The 22,509-nt window shown below is 43.6% G+C and overlaps 1 protein-coding gene across 1 annotated transcript in view; it reads right to left on the reverse strand.

Moving 5' to 3' along the window:
- Window positions 1-22,509, reverse strand: part of NIPBL (NIPBL cohesin loading factor) — a 4,951,262-nt gene that overhangs the window by 2,408,894 nt on the left and 2,519,859 nt on the right. Inside the window, exon 22 of the mRNA XM_044076429.1 lies at window positions 5,853-5,985. Coding sequence (XP_043932364.1) covers window positions 5,853-5,985 — 133 coding nt within the window. The remainder of the gene's footprint in view (window positions 1-5,852; window positions 5,986-22,509) is intronic.

Here is a 22,509-nt window from a genome sequence, read left to right on the forward strand (position 1 = left end):
TCTTGAGAATCTCAGCATACCGGACTTCGAATGGGTCTCGGTAGAGGCCTGTGACTCAAAAGTAGCACGTATCAGGGGCTGCGAAAGCGCCTCACTGAGTACCGACAAACCAGCGACTGGCTTAGGAGAAGCTTCGTCATCTGCTTTGGACCTCGACAGTCTGTCTCTGTCTTTCTTTGTGGTTTTTATGAACTCCAGTAGTCGGACTAACAGACGACATTTCAGGATAGTTAAATCTTGAACCAAAATATTTAGAAGCAAAAATATACAGGCGCTTAATAGTGTGTTGGTTAAATCTAGCACAAAACCGACAGCAAGGTACGTTGTGATCAGGGCCTAGGCAAGGAATACAGTACAAATGAAAAATCCTTATGAGGTATTTGCTTCCCACAAGTAATGCAATTATTAACTTTTACTGACATTGGTAAGGAGCAAGAAAAAGTTTCCCCAACCGGGTACTTAGCTTTAGTTTGAAGACTTCGGTTCTGAAACTCGAATATGAAAATTTCAGGAGTCATTCGGCCGACCGGCACTTGCGAACTGCTTCTGCTTCGGGCTCCGTGTGGCAAGAAAGACTGAATAAAATGGCATCGGCTGTATGTTTTATACCCCTGACGTCATGGAAGAGGAGACCGCAACCGACGCAGAACCCAAGACTTTGTTATTCAGGCCGACTGAGGGCAACCTGCCAGCAGATTACCCAAATGTAATGACTGCAACAGTGAAACACGAAGAACATCTGACAACACACACACACACACACACACACACACACACACACACACACACACACACACACAATCTGGAGAAAAAATGATCAATAAAAAAAGCACTTACTAACAACCCTACACTCAGAGCTACAGAGGTCACGATGCTGATGCATAAAGTGGCAAATTAGATCGGAGGAAAGGTAGGAGATGGTGATGGATTATGGGTAAGGGGAGGAGCTTGGAGCAGATGCTTGAAAAGTTGCCGGCTCAGATCCGATATGGATCTGAATACCCACAGGCTGCAGATAAAAGTTAACTACTTCAGATTGTGCAGTTATCTCCTTTGGAAAAACTCAGTTCCCATGAATTACCACATCAATGGTAGTCCACTGAACACAGAAGGCATTATAAAAGATCTGGGAACACAGGTTGACAGCAACCTCTCTTTTGACCACCACACTGCAACTGTGGTCAGAAAGTCCTTCTGCATGGCACATCTCATTACCAAGGGTTTTGCATCCAGGAAGAGAGAGGTCATTGTCTCCCTCAACTCTTCCTCATTAGGCCAATCATAGAGTACAATGCCCCATTTGGCATGTACCTCACTAGACACCTGCAACAACTGGAGGGGCTGTAAAAGTACCTCACAAAGAGGATCCTAGGCCTTAAACACTTGCCCTATATGGACAGACTCAAAAAACTCCAACTATTCTCTGTCTCACATCATCTACTTAGAGGCGATCTCTGCTTGACTTACAAAGCCATGTTTAGCCCAGCGCTGTTAGAAATGCTACATCTAAAGAAATTCCAATCCCTCCGCACCACACGCTCCAGACACCTCATCCTTATTACCACAATTAACAGAACGTGCTGGAGGGGCAGGTTCATAACCCAGAGACTGCCCATGCTATGGAATGGGCTTCCTATACATGTCAAACTGAGCACCTCACCGGCTCTCTTCATGAGAAATCTTGATGAGTGGATGGGGAATAGAAAATTCACCCCAGGGGTCCACTCCAGTTGCTCTACTCGACAGAGGCACTGGGAACTAAGGTCGGGGTGGCACAATGCCAGGGTAATGCTATGGGTTAGGCTTGTAGGGGCTCCAGGGTCATTAGTCTAGCACACACTTATGAACCTATGTGGGCATCCACAATACACTTCAAGTTGTGTATTTTTCAGTGCACATTTTCAGGAGAGATTAGGTTTGCCTAAACTCTGGAGTGATGTACACATTCTGTAAAACAAATTCCTGTGAAAGTAATACTCTGAAACTAGGACTAAAGTTAACACTTAGTGGCACACCATGCTACGTGACTTCTTTGATGTCTATTGCCATGCACAGTTGGCTAATTAGCTAAGCTTATAAAAGCTGGAAATGTGAGATCCAGGCTCTCTGAAGGAGGTAACATGGGTGGAGGAATCTGCCCAGGAATTCAAGCTTACAAAACTTCTGTAGTCTATTTTATCTCAGTAATCTGTTGAGACATATATATACTGCTTTCACTGAACATATAATGTGTCAGAAGGAAAAACATTTGCAAGACTAACTGTAGCACAATCAATGACACCTGTTCTAATGACTCAAAGTTATGATTTTTTTTAGGTCTTCCATTCAAAGTCAATTGCATTATACTCTGTCAACATACAGAAGGGTGACAATCTTACAGACTGTGTTCTTAAATTAAAGTGTGTTGTGGGACACATTTAGCTTTCCAAGGAAACAGTCTTATGAGGATGTCTGCCCCCCCCCCCCCCCCATGACTGCACTCAGGGCTAAAATAAATTAAATTTGGAATGAGCATTTATTTTGCTTAAAGTAGGGCTGGGAATTGTATAAGAATGAAAAAAATAAAAAATATATATATTTTTTTACATTGGTTCATAGGTGTGTTCTAGGCTAATGGCCCTGGAGCCTTTACAAGCCTAGCCCAAAAAAATTGCCCAGGCACCATGCCACCCGGTGTTAGTTCACAGTGCCCATATTCAGTAGGGCAACTGGAATTATCCCTGGAGTGAACTCTCTGCACTAGTCAAGATTTCTCTTGAAGAGGGCCAGTGAGGTGCTCTACCTGACATGAATGGAAAGCTTATTCCAGATTATGGGCAGTCTTTGGGAGATGAACCTGTCCCTCCAGCATGTTCTCTTAATTGGGGCAATGAGGTTGTGAACTCTGAAGCGTGTGGCGCAGGGGGACTGGGATTTCTTTAAGTGTAGCATTTCAATTAGGGCTGGGTCAGACATGGCTTTGTAAGTCAAGCAGAGATCATCTCTAAGTAGACGATAACAGGCTGAGAACAGCTGAAGTTTCTAGGGTATGTCCATGGGTTTAAGGCCTAGGATCCTTTTTGTGAGGTAACTTTTGTGGCCTCTCCACCTGTTTTAGGCGTCTGGTCAGGTACATGCCAAATGGGGCTTTATATTTGATGACTGGTCTAATGAGAGATGAGTAGAGAGGGATGATTACCTCTTTCTCCCTGGATGCAAAACCTTTGGTTATAAGATGTGCCATGTAGAAGGACTTTCTGACCACAGTGGCAATGTGGTGGTCGAAGGAGAGGTGGTTGTCGATCGGGATGCCCAGATCGCTTATGGCCCCTTCAGTGTTCAGCGGGCTCCCATCAACATGGTAATTCATGGGCACTGAGTTTTTTCCAAAGGGGATAACGCATTTTTTGGCGTTAAGCTTCAGGCCATGGTTCTGACACCAGTCAATGGTCTCAGACAGGCCCTTTTGTAAGATGTCTGCATCACTTGGGGAGTTGATAATGACTCCTAGCATGCAATTATCAGCAAACTTGGTCAGCCAGAGTCCTTCTGTATTGGCCTGGACTTTTAAGAAGTAGATGCCAAACAGGAGAGGGCCCAGGACCGAGCCTTGTGGGACTCCATTCGTGACTGATCGACAGTCTGACTTGGAATCTGCAACTTTCACTCTGTGGGTCCTGTCAGTGGGCCAATTTTCAACTCACCTAGTGATGTAAGGACTGATGCCTAGCTTGGCAAGTTTATCAATGATACCTGAATGGGTAATGGAATCAAAGGCCTTGGCCAGGTCGAGGTAGGGTGTGTGCACTGCCTTACCCTCATCCACAGCTTTGTTGACAGCCTTGAAGAAGTCAACCAGGATCAGCAGGCAGGATCTCCCCTGGACAAAGACAAACTGTGTGGAGTCAAGGGTTTGGAGATTGCCTACATCTTTGTTATGCAGGTCCATGATGATGTGTTCCATAGCTTTGCATACCAGACTCATCTGGCTAATTGGGCGAAAGTTCCCAGGGTCTGTAGTTGCTCCCCCTTTATGGAGCGGGGTGATTGCAGCAGTGCACCATTCATTAGGGACAGCTGTGATTGAACAGGACACACAGATGTGGTTCCAGTTCGTTTTGTAGCTCATGAAGGAGGCAGCCAGGGATATTATCAGGTTCCATGGATGCTGTATTCTTGGCTTTGGACAATGCAGATTTTACTTATGCTGCAGAAATGATGGGTACCAAGCTTACTTCTGGTATCGTGATAGGGCCTGGGGGGAGGTAGGCTATGACTGAACATGGCACAAAGTTGTGGTGCCAATTCGTTTTGTAGCTCATGTAGGACGTAGCCAGGGATGTTTATCAGGTCCATGGATGCTGTATTCTTGGCCTTGGACAACGCAGCTTTTACCTGTGCCACAGAAATGGTGGGTACCAGGCTTTCTTCTGGTATAATGTTAGGGCTCTTGGGGAGAGGGGTACGTCCCCCAACTCCTAAATCTGTAGCTGGTGTCTGTTAGCTTAGTGGCAGAGGAAGAGGGCCTAGGAAACTTGGCCTTCTTTCAAGGAGGTTCAGTTGAGGCTTCCAAAACGGGATCCATCCTAAGAGATAAGTTTTAAGCCACTGGTTTTCGAGGTAGAGATTTAAAGTGGCCAGTCGGCTGTAAAGAGTCTTAGGAACAAAAGAATGGCAAGATGGAGCAAGTGTTGTGATCATGCTCTTGGCCCAAGCAAAAAAACGCAGCGGTCGTGCATGTCTTTATGGGGTATCTGGCGCCCGCATTGGCATTTGCCCTTTTTTGCTGACATTGGCTTAGGATTGCCAGAACAAACAAAGCTTTAGCTAGAAATTAAAGAAGAAAAACCCAACGGGGTACTTAGCTTTTAGACATCTTGCAGTGAAGGAGTAAAGCACACGATGCGTCGGTTGTCTACAGCTGAAAAGTTCGAAGGTCTGTGCGTGCAGACATCACATTTAAGGTCCCTGGTTTATGGCACTATGTGTGATGTCCCACACAGCTATAACAGCTAAGCTGAAGCTTTTGTACAGCAGAAGACATACGGTTTTACCTGAGGCAGAAAATCCCACACCAAAAATACTGCTACATAGGAATAGAAGGACATCTGGGTAATGCCTTTGAGGTTTTTGATATAGCTATAGAAGGTTTTGTGGTTGTTTTTGGTGTCAGCCACAATTCTGCCTTCATAGCTGTCTTTAGAAGATTTGATAAGGGATCGCAGCTTTTTGTTGAGACTAATGAAGGAGGTTTTCCAGTCTTGTGACTACATATTTTTCTGCAACAGTTTCTTCCTTCTGTTGTAGAGTTTACTGATGGCTGGGGACCACCAGATTAAGTTCCTTTTTTTTGGAGAAGAGCATCTTAGTTTTATTTGGTATAGCAAGGTCCATGCATTTGTGTACATGCTCGTATAGTGTATTGGTGTATGATTCGGCAGTCATGCAGCTATTTTCCATTGGCATGGGTGACAAGAAGTTAACCACCTCTGCTTTTAGGAGCCCAAAGTCGGCTTTAGAGAAGTTTTTCAGGGTGGTCATCTTAGCAGAGGGTGTAGGTGAGATGGAGATTTCCATGGTGATCAGTTTGTGGTCAGATTTAACCAGGGAGGACTTGACTACAAGTGTGAAGTAACGGTCCTTTTAAACACTCTCAAGCCACAGTTACTACCTGAAAAGGCTATACACAAGCAGACAAAAATTCATAAGGACAGAACATTTGGTTTAAATCTGTCAGAGAAATTATTAAAAGACAAATTTAGTCAAACCACCATGGATTCAAGTTATGAATATACAAGTTCAGATATTTTAACTTCATTCTCATTTGTAGCTTTCCAGCAAACTTCTTATAAGCCATACACATTTTTTCTTACCAGCAACCTTCCCAGAAGACTAAGTAGAAGTTCAGCAGCTGGCCATTCAGGTTTGTTAACAGTGGACAGAAGGTCTTGCACGAAGTTCTCAAACAGTGGCCTATAGTCTTCTTCACCCTGTTTACTGCCACACCTATTACAACAAAGATGAAAGTCTAACAAGATGACAGAAATTACTTGTCCACCTATGTTTTTAAGGTGGATTCAAACAATACAAATACATAAACCTGCTAAAAATGTCAATGTTTTATGAGGTTTCAGTCCCATACTTAGTAAGAATGCCAATGTTCATGCTGTCAACTTAAGAGTCAAAAAGAAGTACGGTGTGTAGTTTAGATGTGAATTCCAAAGCACATCCTCAGAAAAGTGACACGACTCCCTCCCCACCACTCAAAAGGGTTGCATGATCTTGCAATTAGTTTAAGGGAGTGCAGAGGGCCTCCCCTCTTAAAAAGGGTGACTTCTTCATTCCACTGTGTCTCTAACAGTTGACCTTACTAAAAACAGATGGAAGCAACATTTCTACTTATGAGTAATTTAACAGTGAGTACTCTGTCAGAACACAAAAGCATATTTTGGCATAGCTAGTTCACTAATGACAAAAGTGCCACATTGCAAATTTTTTTTTTTACTCCTGCTCTGACTTGACATCTACAAATGAAGCAAGTACACCAGTACTTACATCAATAAATGCAATTTGTTTGTAGCCTCTATTCCAGTCAGTGGCTGACAATTTTTTTTGCTTTGTTTTCAGTAACTTCCCCTTTAGTCCATGTCTGTCCTGGTTGTGATTATAAAAAATGTTTAAATCTTAAAAGTATACCCTTGTTTATCTTCAAGTATGAATAAAGAAAGCAGTGAAAAAAAAAAGGAAAATTCTGTTAATCACCACAATGCTGGATCTGCAAGTAGACATATAGCTATAGCAAGACTTATGTCAGCACACACATTTGCAGGTTGTCAAGCCTTCTATTCCCAAAGCAAAACTTTGTGTCCCTCCAGGCATGGATCAAACAAAACATCCCCCAAAAGGGCAGGGTGGGGTGGCTGCAGTACCAACTCTTGGGATTTCCAGCCTGCAGGAGCCAAAAGACAACCGAATACGAGAGTTCACACTTTTCCCAGTGGTATGAACAATTGCCCACCCCCTTCTGATGTCAGAATGTCTGGAACTATAGAGGTTGATCAGCCATCACCATCTTCATATTTTGTTTGCCTTAGACTTCACGCATACTCACCCAAATTCCAGCACACAACCTGCCTTGATGTAGTCCAAACTTAAGAAATGGGGTAAGGTATGGTATACAGAGAAGAACCTAACTGGGAAGGCTAGAAAGTGAATACAGTACTCATCCAGACTAAGGAAATAAGACATGGAGCTGTAGGGATGGAAGTGGTACTGCAACAGTGAAGCTTACTCTAGTAATGTCTTTCGGCTTTTCCCGATTAGGGGATGCCACAGTGGAACGCCGGTCCGCTTATGATTGGCAGTAGATTTTTACGGTGCCGAGGTGCCAGCCTGACACCCAACTTTCAACGAAGGCAAACCCATTCACGGACCTACCTGCATGTCTTTAAACATCACTCGACTGCAGGGAGGACATGCAGACTCCACACAGAAGGCATTCCAGCTGAGAATCGAACTGAAGAACCTCTTGCTGTGAGGCAACAACGTTAACCACTGCATCACCACGGCCCAACAGTGAAGCTCACCTCTAACGTTTACAATTGTGCAAGTTCCTAACAACTGTATTACTTTCTTCATAGTTCACTGTTACAGTACTGACACGGATGACACCCATACTTGTAGCAAGTTGAGTGGATGGCTTGTAAATGGACCAGGGGACAAAAACCCATGCAGAATGACGGAGGCAAATCTTGCTCTCGGTTGTAATGTCTGGCAAAAGTGTGAACTGAAGACAAAGTTGCTGCTTCCAGGACCTGCTTGAGTAAATACCTCTCAGACTGTGGTGGAAGCCAGCAGCACGTGTAGGAGTGTAAAACCTTCTCACCTTTATTTTCATAGGGATGGATAAATCACTTGTAAAGGTGTTGTCTGGTTCACTGAGTTCAGATGCTATGTTGGGCATGAAAACAGGGTTAGGGCACAGAGTGACCCTATTCTTGTGAAAGTACTGAGCCCAGCAAAAAAAAAAAAAAAAAAAAAACCAAATCTGAGGAAACATCTGTGTTCTTTGTGGATGGGAATGGTCTTTCAGGTGCAGGAGTCCAACTGGACCTCAGACATAGCAAAATATGGAAGGTCATGTCTTGAAATTAGTTAATTCTAAGGGGGCACTGATAGATCTACAATGGGCCTACATCTTCCTTCTTCCCTGGGACCAGGTGCAGCCTGGAGCAAAATTCCTTACCCTGATGTAGGGGTAACTTCCTCTATGACCACTAGACAGAAATGGTCTGAAAATAACTGGAGAAAATCAGTTCCCCCAAAGTTCTTTGGGGACCTGATGGATCTCTGACAGAGGGCTAGCCGGTCCTCTGGAGAAAAAAAAAATTGTGGGTTGTAAGCAAACTCCTTTATTAATGCCAGATAATACACAGTGACATGGGTACACACATACAGTCAAATAAAAAAATAAAAAATCTAATTTTCTCCACTGTGCATTATACATGTACAATTTCTTAATCACTCCATGTGATGTTACATCAAGCCCTGCCTTTCCTAAAATTATACTAGTCCTGCTAAACATTCTCCATGTACTGTTCTAGGAGACTCCATTTACTTCCATGTAGTTTTCTCCCTCTCTTCTAAAAACCCCATCTCCAATTATTTTACCTTCTTTACAGTACTCAAAATTACTGTTGGTTGAGCTTCTGATTTCCATTTTCTAGTGATTGTTTTTGGCAGCCAACGGTATTAAAGTTAGTAGGGCCTTACTATATTTAGACAATTCGCTTCTACATCCTGACACAAAAGATTAATTTCCTTAGTTAAAATAATTTGCTCCCTCAATACCTCTGACAAAATACCATGCAGGGAATTTTTAAAATTACAATCTTGGTGCATTCTCAAAAATTATGTTCCCAATTATACCCCTCTTTCCTATCGCATCAACAATTGCTGTCTACTTGTGGAAAAATTCTGTGAAGTCTACTTGGGTTATGCACACACTTACGCAACCAGCTTATTGTATTTTTTTTTAATATATATATATATATATATATATATATATATATATATATATATATATATATATATATGATGGCAGATTCTTTAAGCAGGACCATGTGCCTGGACCCATCTTAGCTCTAGTATCAGTTTCCAAGGATAATACATGGATGTGCAATGAGGCTCTTACACACAGCTTTAGGAAAATCCTGCACTCGGAAAAAAAAGTCAGGAAGACTAGCTCAAAGAATGTTGTCTCAAAGGAATCCAAAAAGGCTTCCTGGGCTGTAAGGACTACCATAGGTTTTGGAGACCAAAAACTAAGAAGGTCTAGACATTACATATGGAAAAAGCAAAGGCTTCGAAACTGCAAATTTAAGTATATTGTTAAGAATGTCCTCAAACAAGTCCACTGGTAATCAGTCACATACCAAACTGTCCCTGCTGTCCATGTCATAAGCCAGAAGGGAGGAAAGCTGCGACTGGTAGCCCACTTCCTCCTTTTTCTCTGCAGAATCAGAGGATCCAAGTCTCTCATGGGACAGAAACTCCCGCTTCCCTGTAAATGAGGATTCTAGGCACAGAGCTATTCAGTATCTGGCTGCAGGACAAAGAACTGAAGAAACCCTTACTAATGCAGCCCAGTTCCGAGAGGCATGCTGGCTGGGCATAAAAGTAAAATACCAACAGCAGGTAACTTTATAGCAATGGCAGATGCCTTGTTTTATGACCCAGCGTCTTATGACAAGATGGAGCTGCCGGGATTTTTGAGCCAGACAGGGAATGCTTTGGGTTCCGACCTGTGGGTGCTGAAGCTCTCCCACTGTTAGTCTTGGGATTCTGCCCTCTACTTTCTTAATTGTATGATGATTATAAGATGTTGCAGACAAGGCTTTATGGGACTAGCATCAGCAAGGGGGTATCAAGCATGATGGCCTCCACATGACAGCTCCACACGCCTTTCTGACAAAAAGTATTATGGCAAGGGGCTGGTTGAGTGCCTATATGCAACCAAAACCCTCGGACCTATGGGTCCTGGAAAAAAAAAGTACTGCTGTCTAAGGAACTTAGCAAAAAAGTAGACAGAGAATAAATCCACTGTTGCAGTCCTTACTAATGAGATTCCAGGCTGCAGGTTGCCCAACTGGCCAGTCCAACCTTCACAACTTTGGCAGAGGTCCTACCATCAGGACGCAAGAATGTTAGTGATATAACAGATAAGCAAAGTCAATGATATATTTAGATTTTTCTAGCCATGTCTAAAGCGAGGCAGAAATTACCACCACCAAAGATCCAGCAAACGCACGGAAAAAGTCCTGTCTCTCCCATGTCTACCCCCAGGTGTCCGCAATCTCCATCTCCAGAAAGTAGCCATAGATAAAAGGGATGGGGGTCTTGACATTAAAGTGAAAAGGAAGGTCGAGTAAAGCTCTACAGTGCTACCCTAAGAACAAGGAAAAGAGGTCATAAAGAGGATTAAGTGGGGGGTAGTAACTACATCCTAACAGTGAAGAAAGCTATATTTAAAACGAGTTCTTAACACAAGTGAACTACATTCATCAAAGTATTCACTGTTACACTCCTAAGGCACACAGTTAGAAAAAAAATCATAAGATAAAGCCCTCCAGGAACTAGAGGTGACTCATGCTCTGGAGACTATTCCTTAAATGCAATGTCTAAAAAGTCTGGACAGATTGCTGCTTCAAGAATAGCCTTTGGGCTGACCCCTCTAAGGAAGGGTGTGTTAGCTGAATGGCTCTAGTGGAGTAGATTCCAATATGCCCTGGGATTGCTTTGCCATGGAGACATACAACAAAAAGGAAGGCAATGAGCAAGTTTTCCCCCCTCCTCTGTTGCAAACACAACGAATAGCTGATCAGTCTCTGAATTCTTTGGTCCTATGAAAGTAAAAGCTAAGCGATTTATGCACAAACTCCTCCATTCTGTGGATTTGGAAAGAAAACCGATAAGTGAATGGTTCAGTTAAAGGACAGCTTAGGGGTGAGATACAACTTATTTACTTCAAAAGCACAAGGTTTTGCCTCACACCTCTAGTCACTGTCTGGGTACTGGCTAGCCATGTAATATTTTGAGGACTGATTGCCAAGTTCTTACTTATGAACACCTTAAGCTTAAAAGAAGGGATATGCTGACCTGGTGAAGCACTAAGAAGGGTTCTTTGCACATTAAGGCCTAAAGTTCAGAAAGTCTCCTACAGGGGGAAACCAAAAAGCATCTTCAAAAACAATGCAGAAAAACTGAAGGAGTTGCCTCATATGAAGCCAGGGTTAACTTTACTAAAACTGACAAGATCAGATTGTGGAACAATTTAAGCATTTTATTAAATCACATCTTCAGCAGTCACAAGGATTCACTATCATTAACAGAACAAACTAACATGCTTCAGTTATCATCCTGACATATACATGTTTTCTTTTTAACAACTTTCAATCACTTTGTTACCTAAGCTGCTCAGTTCCTGTCTTCCCTTAAACATTCACCGTCCTCCTGAGCATTACTGTATATGTTTAGCTTATATAAAATCCATACATTTCCACAAAATTTGTTTCTTTCCTTTTCTAATAATTCAGCCTCCAGTACTTTTATCTCCTTTTACAACATTCAAAGATTCCACTACAGCTTGATTTTATTATTTTTAACTTCAATTTTCTAGTAATTGCTTTGACCACCACATCATTAAACTTGGTCCTTACTTTGTCCAGGCAGTTCAAACACCGTATCACAACTCAAAATAATTGTCTTTACTACAATTTGTCCCCCTACCACTTCTGTTTGAGTACTCTGAAGGGAATGTTTAAAATCTGTTAACTCCTTACATTTCTAGCAAATATGGTCTTAAATTTCTCTCTCTCTTCCCCAACATATCTTCAGTACTTGCTGTCTAGCTGAGCAGAAATCCGGAGGTGTTCCTGAGGTGTCTTCTTGGAGTATTTATATCAATGCAAATACTTTCATACCAAAATCATAAACCTCCTGGACTTGCTGCATAGCAATATATATATATTTTTTCTTTTTTGTTTAAAATGAAGGATCCCTGTTAGGAACTGCTTAATATGCCTTAAGTATGAGGGTGGATGCATGGGTAGACAGGTTGAAAAGGCAGGAAAATGTACTTTGACAGATCTGCAAGTTAAGCACTTTTAGAAAGTTGTAACATATTCCAGAACCATATTTATTTTTGTTTTTGGTCTAAATTCCTAGACTGGCACCAGAGAAAGAATCTTTCAATTTAGCTAAGTAAGATTTCCCTGCATTTATTTTCCTAGTCTCCTTGTAATTTTCAGCACATACTCAGAACGTATGCACCTACATGGAAACCAGCAGTAAAATCATTCAAGCAGTCAGCCTTACAATGGCCAGGTTGAGGTGGAAGAGAAGCCTTTTGATTCCCAGCTGCAGAGTGAGGCAGCATTTCCCACTTTTCTTTTGCCAGACTAGTCAGAAGAGAGCACCGGTGATCCCTTGACCAAAGAGATGCTACTAAAATCACTCTGGCTATTCCTCCTTAATTTTTAGTAGCACCCTGGGGATCAAGGGTATAAAATGGAGACATGCATAGAAAGACCCATCAAATTCAAGAAGGAATTTATTTTCTAAGCTTCTGGAGTTGCTGCCTTGCAGAGAAATTTCTCAGTTGCCAGTTAAGAGGACAAACAGATAGGTCTTTTTCAGGTATACTCCATAAACAGGTCTGATCCAGAAAGGCATTCTTTTGCAGCATGTGTGTGTGTGTGTGTGTGTGTGTGTGTGTGTGTGTTATGTATTTTGGGGGGTCTACTAGACATACACTCAACCTCTCAAAACATTCTGTTGGTATGGGATGTAGGGGTACTGTTAGAATCATGCTCATCTCCTGGGCTATTTCACAGGTTTGCATAACCAGACTTCACAAAGGGTATGAAGGGGTTCTTTCTTGATGGTTTACATACCACATCACTGTGCTGTTATTAACAAGTTATGTACCAACGATAATGGTCCATCTGTGTTGTCCATTTTCACTCTTCCTCAACTGATGGGTTCGGATCCAAAACTCTGATCTAATTCAGCCGCTTCTTCCAGAGAACAGGGTCCCAACACTCTCCAGCTGCTCCTTTTACCCATAATTCCCTAGCAACCTAATGTACCTTACATCAGGTTTGCTACTCCTAAAATACGAGGACTGTGGCAGAATAAAAAAAAGGGGGGGGGGAGCTGGAGCTCACATAAGGAACAGAAGTTCCTATAACACTCTTAGATCACTCCAGAAGTAAATAAAAGGAGGGGGTAGGTGAGTGGGGAGTTGAGGAAGAATGAAAAAGTACAGTTTTGTACCTACCATAAATGTAGATGTCCGATAGACATGCAACTGCAGTCATAACATGTGGGTTGTCCTGCCTCAGGCAGCCCTCGGTCAGCCGGATTCCAAAGTCTGGGTCCGACGTCGGCTGATGTCGCATTTCTCTCCGACGTCAGAGCGGCTGGAGTACATAAGCATCAGCCGACTCCATTTTCTTCAGTGCTTCTTGCCCCAGATGCCAGGTGCCCTCCAAGGAAGGCTGTAATCAAATTGGAAGACAAAAACAGGATTCCAAACAAATAAATGAGCAATAAAACAAATACACCATAACAGATATCCCCAGCTAAGAGTAGCAGGGATAGGAGTGGACCCTAGGCATAGAGGGGTATGGAGGGAGGGAAAATCCGACTGCAGTTGCATGTCTATCGGACATCTACAGTTATGGTAGGTACAAAACTGTACTATGTCCTTCAAGAATGCAACTGCAGTCATAACATGTGGGTAGAATACCATAGCTTAGCTGGGGGAGGAGGTATGCTCTAGGACAGAGATGGTGTGGCAATCAAACCCTGAAGGACTGCCGAAGCAAAGCCTGCTCTGGATCTGGAGTATAGAGGGAGATTGTAGTGTTTGGAGAATGTATGCACGGAGCTCCATGTAGCAGCTTCTAGAATGTCCTTGGTAGGCACCCCTCTTAAGAATGCTGTAGAGGTGGCTGTAGCTCTGGTGGAATGTGGTCTGACATTGGCTGGAACAGTCTTTCCATGAAAGAAATAACAGAATCTGATGCAATGTCCAATCCATTTAGAAATAGTCTGTTTTGAAATTGCTTTTCCTTGGACTGCAGGGGCGTAAGCTACAAACAGCTGTTCAGACTTCCTACTTGCCTTGGTTCTGTCCAGATAGTATCTAAGTTGTCTGTGAATGTCCAAGGTATGCAACAGTCTTTCCCCCTTATTCTCAGGATTGGGGAAGAAAGCAGGCAGATGAATGGCTTGATTTAAAGAAACCCTAGATACCACCTTTGGCATAAAAGTAGGGTTGGTCCTTAATGAAACCCTGTCTCTATGAAAAATAATAAAGGGTGGTATTGCCATTAGGGCCTGTAGCTCCGAAACCCTTCTTGCAGAGGTAATTGCCAACAGGAAAGCTGTCTTCCATGAGAGAAATTGCAAGTCAACTGAAGCTGCTGGCTCAAATGGAGGTAGTCAGTTTTTCTAAGACAAAATTGAGGTCCCAGGCTGGCACTAGGACCTTTCTTGGTGGCTTAATGTTCTTGATTCCCCTGAGGAATTGTCTTAGTAAGGGGTGAGAGAAAACAGGAGGATCAGTGTTGTATCTAGCTGAAATAGCAGATGCATGTATCTTTATGGAAGAATATGAGAGGCCATTCTTTAACATATCTGCCAAATATTCCAAGATGAGTGGGATGTTCAACAATGATGCATCATGACCCTTGCTGGAATTCCAATTGCTGAATCTTTTCCACTTTGCTAAGTAAACCTTTCTGGTGGATGGTCTTCGAGCCTCTGTTAGTATCCGCTGAACTTCCTTGGAGAGAGATAAGCTGAAGTTATTTATGGGATCTCCCAGGCTGTAAGCTGCAGTGTCTGAAGATTTGGATGCAGTGTTTCGAAATTGTGTTGAGTCAAAAGTAGAGGCCACTGGGGGAGGGCCCACCTCCTGGTGTGACACATGCTCCGTAGTAGTGGGTACCAGTGTTGTCTTGGCCAATCTGGAGCTATTATGATTCCCTTGGGCTTCTCTGCTTTGATCTTTAGTAATACTGAGGTCATCAGTGGCAGAGGTGGGAATGCATAGATTGCTAAGGAGTTCCAGTTGAATGAGAGGGCATCTATCTTCCAAGCTTTTGGATGGTAAGTCCTTGTGCAAAATTTTGGTAGAAGATGGTTGAGGTGAGAGGCAAATAGGTCCACTTCTGGCTTGCCCCATGTCGAGGTGAGTTGTCTGAAGGCCTTCGGATGTAACCTCCACTCGTGTGGATCTGTGAAATTCCTGCTTAGGCTGTCCGCCAACACATTGTCTTTTCCTGGAACAAACTGGGATTGTAACTGGATCTTTAGGCTCAGTGATTTCTCCCAAAGCTGCATTGTCAGTCTGCAAAGGGGGTAAGAGTGGGTGCCCCCCTGCTTGTTTATGTACCACATCACAGTGGTGTTGTCTGTCCGTATCATTAAATGGCCTTGCTGGAGTTGATGTTGAAAAGCCTCGATGGCACGCATTACTGCCAGCATTTCTTTTTGGTTTATATGCAGATGTGTTTCCTTTGGAGACCATTGTCCTTGTATACACCTGCCTTCCATGTGCCCCCATCCCAGGTCTGAGGCGTCTGTAGTCATGGTCTGTGTTATCTGTGGTTTTTTGAATGACATACCTGTGTTTTCCTGGCTCACCGAGGCCCACCATAGGAATTCCTTTTGTAGGCATGGAATGAGTGGTATGATTGTCACCAAGTTGTTGCTGTGTTGAGACCAAATGCTTTTTAGGTACCACTGAAGCTTTCTCATGTGTAGTTTTGCTAATGGAACCAGCAGAATGCACGATGCCATGTAACCCAGGGCCTGTAGGAATCTCCTTGCAGTCATCTGGGTGAGTTTTGCTAAACCTTTGAAGTAATGAGTTAACTTCTCTTGCTTGTCTTCTGTCAGGTAAGCCATCTGAGAGGCTGTGTCTAGTTTGGCTCCTAAGAAGATTATTTGCTGGGATGGCTGCAGTCTTGACTTTTGGAAGTTGACTGTGTATCCCAGAGCTTGAAGTAATTGCATGACATAATCCAGGTTTTTTGTCAACATCAATTTGTCGTCCGCTTGTATGAGGCAGTCGTCCAGGTACGGGTAAATTTGTATACCCTGGAGCCTGCAATGAGCAATTACTGAAGCCAGGCATTTTGTAAATACTCTGGGCGCAGTAGATAAGCTAAATGGCAATGCTGAGAATTGATAATGCTCTGGCCCTGCAAGAAATCTGAGGTATCTTCTGCAGCTGTGTCTGATAGGGACATGCAGGTATGCCTCCTTGAGGTCCAGAGTAATCAGCCACGACTCCTTGCCCAGCATGGGAAGGAGTTGCTGTAGAGTCAGCATTTTGAACTTTGGTACTATGAGAAAGGTGTTTAATGCGGACAAGTCCAATATTGGTCTCCATTGAGATTCTTTTCTTGGAACAAGGAACAGTCTTGAGTAAAACCCATGGTCTTGTTCTTGTTGTGGAACTCTTTCGATTGCTTTCATTCGAGTCAGCAGAGTGATTTGCTTGATAGCCTCTGCCCTCTGATTTTGTGGTAGGTTTGGCATGCCTTGTTTTCTTGGTAAGGTATGAAAATGAAACCTGTACCCTCGGTCTATAATGTCCAAAATCCGTTTGTCCTTTGTCAGTCTGTGCCAGTTTTCTGCAAACAGAGATAATTTTCCACCCAAGGGAGCTTCTAGTTGTTCCCTGGTAGGCGGTAGTAGAGGAAAGTCATTGAGTTTGTGGTTGTTGGGCAGGTGAAACCCCTGCGTCACTTCTTTGGTTTCCTGGCTGCCATTGTCGTCCCCTGTAAGGGCCTCTGTATTGGCCTCTTCCTCGCCACGCCTGTTCTTACCCCTTTGAAACTTTTCTGGGTTAGGAAAGGACCAGTTTTTGAAGGCCAATTCCTACTGAATCTGGGGGGTTGAACCTGGAGGAAATCTTTCACAGTCTGAACTGATTTTGCTTTTTCTTCGATGGTCTTTAACACATCCTTAACATTTGCACCAAAAAGCTTGTTCTTTTCCAAAGGTGCATCCAGAAGTTTTGCTTTTATATGATCTGGTAGAGGTTGATCTTTTAACCAAGCATGTCTACGAATCACTGCCCCTGTCATAGCTGCCCTACATGAAGCTTCCAGTGCATCATATCCACACTGCAGGAAGTGATTGCTTACTTGCTGAGTGTTATGTACAGCTTCCTGCAAAGTCTTCCTGCCTAAAGGATCAGGAGAAGCTAATGTTTTTTGTAAATCTTCTAAGAGGTAATCCTGATATTGTAACATATGAAAAAGGCAATTTAAAGCTCTCATAGATAAGGTAGTGGATGTGTAAACCTTTTTGCCCCGTCTCTCTAATGACCTTGCTTCCCTGTTGGAGGGCAAAGGATTTTTTGAGGTGGAGGCTGAAACTCCTTTAGGCCCCTGTGAAATAGTTTCCAAATCAGCAGTATGGGCCCTGAATAAATGAGAATGAGTTTCTGGGACCCTGTAATACCTGTCTGGCTTGGCTGGAGCCGGAGGAAGAGAATCAGGGGTAGCACTAGAGTCAGAATACAAATCATCTAGAACATCAAGTACAGGAGGAATAGCTAAGGGCCTGTGCTGAGCCTTCTTAAGGAAAGTCCTAAGGCGTTTCCTAGAATCAGAATATTCCTGACCTTGCCACTTGAAATGTTCCCTCATGGTGTGCAGAACTTCCCCAAAAGAAATATCCTCAGGAGGGGAGGCCGAAGGGATGGAATCTTCTGCATCCAACTCCTCATAGGTCTGGAAGAGCTCTTCCTGGCTATCAGAGTGGACAGAGCCCTCAGAATCTTCGTCTGAAGGAGTAGGGTCAGAGGGTTCAACCCGGGGCCTTTTATCAGGAGGAGGCGGGATGCTCTCTCAGGATGGGCCTGTGAACCTCTAATCATGGAAATTAAATCAGCAGCCATGGACATAATTTGTGTCTCTGGAGTCGGCTGAGGTAAGGATTTAGAAGTAATATGCTTTGTTTTGCTGGCTGCCTTAGCCCTAGTGTAGGCTTTAATAGACATGGCCATAGGAGGCCTGGCAGCTCCACGTGCAGGAGTGACCTTGTCTACAGCAATGGTCTCGGGCATTTCCTCGGTTTCGGTATCCAGAGGAAAATCTATAACTGGCGGAGTAATGTCTGGAATCTGAGTCGTCGGTAATGCGGTGTCTTCGGTTCAGAGCGGTGGAGAGACTGTCTCAGAGGGAACCGGAACACTCGCGCTAGGTTTTGGCGTGGAGTCGGTGGTAGACGCGGGCAGAGGATGTCGGTCCCGGTCTTTTCGCTTTTTGGGAGTTTGCGATGTCGGAAGATCCGACGGCATGGTGTAAGCAAATTTATCGCCGAAAAAATCTTCAGCGAACTCCGCCCGGCGCCTGAGAGTGCGCTTGTTGAAGCGAGCACAGGCTACACAGGCCGAGACGTCGTGGTCTGGGCCCAGGCAAGGGAGGCAGTAAGAGTGGAAATCCTTATGAGGTATTTGTTTACCACAAAAAAGACAATTGTTAACTTTTTCAGTAATTTCTGACATCGGCTGAGGCAAGAAAAGGTCCCCAACGGGGTACTTAGCTTTTTTGATGACTTCGGTATCGTAGAATACAGGAGCTGACCGACCGGCACTTGCGAACTGCTTCTGCTTTGGGCACCGCGCGGCAAGAAAGACTGAAGAAAATGGCGTCGGCTGATGCTTATGTACTCCAGCCGCTCTGACGTCGGAGAGAAATACGACATCAGCCGACGTCGGACCCAGACTTTGGAATCCGGCCGACCGAGGGCTGCCTGAGGCAGGACAACCCACATGTTATGACTGCAGTTGCATTCTTGAAGGACATCAGGCAATACAGATGGAACGTTATGGTGAGTACACAGCTTTTTAATCTGATGTTATTTTTATTCATTCCTCAACTGATGGAATAGAGTCCCCAGCTGCCACAACTCTGTGAGGACCCTAAGAAAAAATATTCTGCAGCACTGCTGAGCCAAAAGCTACTCTGTTCCTAGAGACCAGATCCAATTTGTAATGAGCAATAAAGGTATGTGGATCAGCCCATGTTGCAGCTGCACAAATATCATTCAAGGATGCTCTAGACCAAAAGGCTGAAGAAAGAGCCATAGACCTAGTGGAATGGGCCCTAGAAGGTTTAGGCAAAGATAAATCCAATTTTCCATAAACAAAAGTAATACAATCACAGTTAACCATTTGGCCAATATAACTTTAAACTGATTGCCTAATCTGGTAGGAGAAAAGGAAACAAACAACTGATCAAATTTCATAAAGTCTCTGGTTCTATGAAGATAGAAACAAAGCTGTCTATACACATCTAAGAAATATAATATGTACTCTCCTTTGCTTAAGAAATTTGGAAATAATGCAAAGAGATTAATGACCTTGTTAATATTAGACTCGGAAGCTACCTTGAGTAAAAAGGATGGGTTCATTCGTAATGACACCCTGTCCTTATGAAAAATTAGATAGATAGGTTTTGAAGACAGGACCTGGAGTTCAGATAGTCTTCTGGCCGAGGTAATCGCCACTAGAAAAATTATCTTCCAAGACAAAAAAAAAATTGAGATCAGCTTTGGCTGAAGGTTCAATAGGAGACTGAGTCAAGGCATGAAGCATTGTATCTAAATCCCAAGATGGAGTAGGGCCTTTCAAAGGAAATCTAAGCAGAAAGGCTACCTTGAGGAAAAGTCTTGCAAAGCTTGGAAGATAAGGTAGAGTTATTTTTGCCCAGAAAATTAGAAATGGCAGCCAACTGGACTTTACTTGTTGAGAAACTAGCACCTTCATTGAAAATCGAAGCTAAGACTTCAACGACAGATGAGAGAGGAGCTGAAAAGGGATCCAAGTCTTTGCTGTGGGTCCAAAAGACAAATCTTTTCAATTTACTCTTTTAAATCTTTCTAGTAAAAGCTTTATGGAAAGATAGCAAAATGTGATGTATGCGGGAGGACAGCCTGAGCTGTCTAGCAATCACTGGAACTGGGGAAACCATGCAATTAACTTGAGGCCTGATATGTCCAGGTGAGTTATGTGTGTCGGGTGAAAAGTACAGTTTTGTACCTACCATAAATGTAGATGTCCGAGTGTTCACCTGCTGCAGTCATCACACTTGGGTTATCCTGCCGTCAGGCGGTCTCCCCGCAGTCGGCCCAAATTCCAAAGTCTTCGTCCGGCATTGGTTGCTGTCACTTCTTCCCCGACATCAGTGCGCCAGGGGTATATAGGAGGCATCCAATGCCATTTTCTTCAGTTTTTCTTGCCCCAGATGTCAGGTGCCCCCAATAGGTAGGCAATATAGTTATTGCTATATAAAAATGTACATATAAAAATAAAACAATACCTTCAGGCACAAGCAAATACACCACAGATGTTGTATAGGATAGAAAGGTAAAGTCCAGCTAGTTCAGAGGGGATGGAGGGAGGGTAACCTGGACTGCAGCAGGGTGAACACTCAAACATCTACATTTATGGCAGGTACAAAACTGTACTATGCTTATCGTGTTACCCTGCTGCAGTCATCACACTTGGGTTGAATCCCAAAGCTAAGGATGGGTGGTGGTGTTAGACAGGGTTAGAAGAAGCTAGTAAGCCCTGCAAAACTGCAGTGGCAAAACCAGCTCTAGTCTTAGAATATAGAGGTAAGTGATAGTGTTTGGTGAAGGTGTGCACTGAACTCCAAGTTGCAGCTTCCAGAATATCCTTGGTTGGCACCCCCCTGAGAAAGGCTGCTGATGTAGCTGTAGCCCTGGCGGAGTGGGACCTAATGTTAGCAGGTACCGGTTTTCCATGATGTGTGTAGCAGAAACGTATGCAATGTCCTATCCACTTTGAAATGGTCTGTTCTGAGATAGCTTTTCCTTGTGATCCTGTAGCATAGGCTACAAAGAGCTGGTCAGATTTTCTGAAAGCCTTAGTTTTATCTAAGTAGTAACGTAATTGCCTGTGAATGCCCAAAGAGTGCAGGAGTCTTTCTCCTTTGTTCTGGGGTTTTGGGAAAAAGGTGGGCAAATGAATGGTTTGGTTTAGAGCCACACTGGATACCACCTTTGGCATAAAAGAAGGATTAGTTCGTAGAGAGACTCTGTCTTGATGAAAAATAAGGAAAGGCTCCACTGCCATTAGTGCCTGTAGCTCTGAGACACTTCTAGCTGAAGTTATTGCTAGTAGCAGGGAAGTCTTCCATGAAAGAAATTTTAAATCAGCAGAAAAAGCTGGTTCAAAGGGCGGCAGTGTAAGCTTTTCCACAACAAAGTTGAGATCCCAAGTAAGTGTTGGTGCTCTCCTGGGCGGTCTTATGTTCTTAGCCCCTCTGAGGTACTGTCGTAGGAGTGGATGTGAAAATAAAGGAGGATCCGTGCTGAAATTGCTGAGGCGTGGATCTTAACAGATGAAAAGGAAAATCCTTTGTGCAACATCTCAGTTAAATATTGTAGAATCTGAGGAATGTTTGGATCAAGGGGATTTTGGCCTTTAGCCTAGTTCCAGGCGCAAAATCTTTTCCATTTGTCTGAATAGGCTTTCCTGGTGCTGGGCCTCCTGGCCTCCAGAATGACATCCATAACAGCTTTGGATAGAGGTGTTGGCTGGTTGTTTAAGTAATTTGCCACACAGCCAGGTTTAAAGTCTTGAGCTGGCTGTGTAGAATCTGATTGTCTCGCTGGGTGATCAGGTGAGGAATTTGTGGTAAAATCCATGGTGGGCCGTGTGCCATGTTCCTTAGAATTGGATACCAGTGCTGGCGTGGCCAGTCTGGTGCAATGAGTATCATTTGTGGCCTCTCTAATCTGGCTTTCAGCAGTACCTTTGCTAGAAGAGGCAGTGGAGGAAAGGCATACACTGTTGATGTTTTCCAATTGAATGAGAGGGCGTCCACTTTCCAAGCTTGTGGGTGGAATGTCCTTGTGCAAAATTTTTGAAGTTGGTAGTTTTGGGGGTTGGCAAACCGATCTATGTCTGGGCATCCCCATTTTTGAGTTATTATTGCAAATACTTGTGGTTCTAGTTTCCACTCGTGGGGATCCATGATGTTTCTGCTTAGGTCGTCTGCCAATGTGTTTTTCTTTCCTGGCAGGAATTGTGCTTGTAGTTGAACTTGGTAAGATAGTGCTGTGTTCCACAAGGTCATTGCTTGCCTGCAGAGGGTAGGAATGTGTGCCCCCTTGCTTGTTTATGTACCACATTACTGTGGTATTGTCCATCTTTACTATTAGTTGTCCTGGGTGTAAGAGGTCCTTGAAAGCTGTTAGGACATTCTGTACTGCTAGCATTTCTTTCCGACTGATATGCAGATGCCTTTGATCTGTAGTCCATTTGTCCTCTATGCACTGTCCTGCCATGTGTACTCCCCAGGCATAGGCTGATACATCTGTTGTCATAGTTTGCCTGGCTGTGGGTAAGGTGAAAGGCTGACCCTTGTTGAGGTGACATGCCTGTGCCCACCATAGAAACTCCTGTTGTAGGCA

The sequence above is a fragment of the Protopterus annectens genome, chromosome 1.part0 (genome assembly GCF_019279795.1).
Source record: "Protopterus annectens isolate FY-2018-M chromosome 1.part0, PAN1.0, whole genome shotgun sequence".
In the NCBI taxonomy this organism is placed as follows: Eukaryota; Metazoa; Chordata; order Ceratodontiformes; family Protopteridae; genus Protopterus; species Protopterus annectens.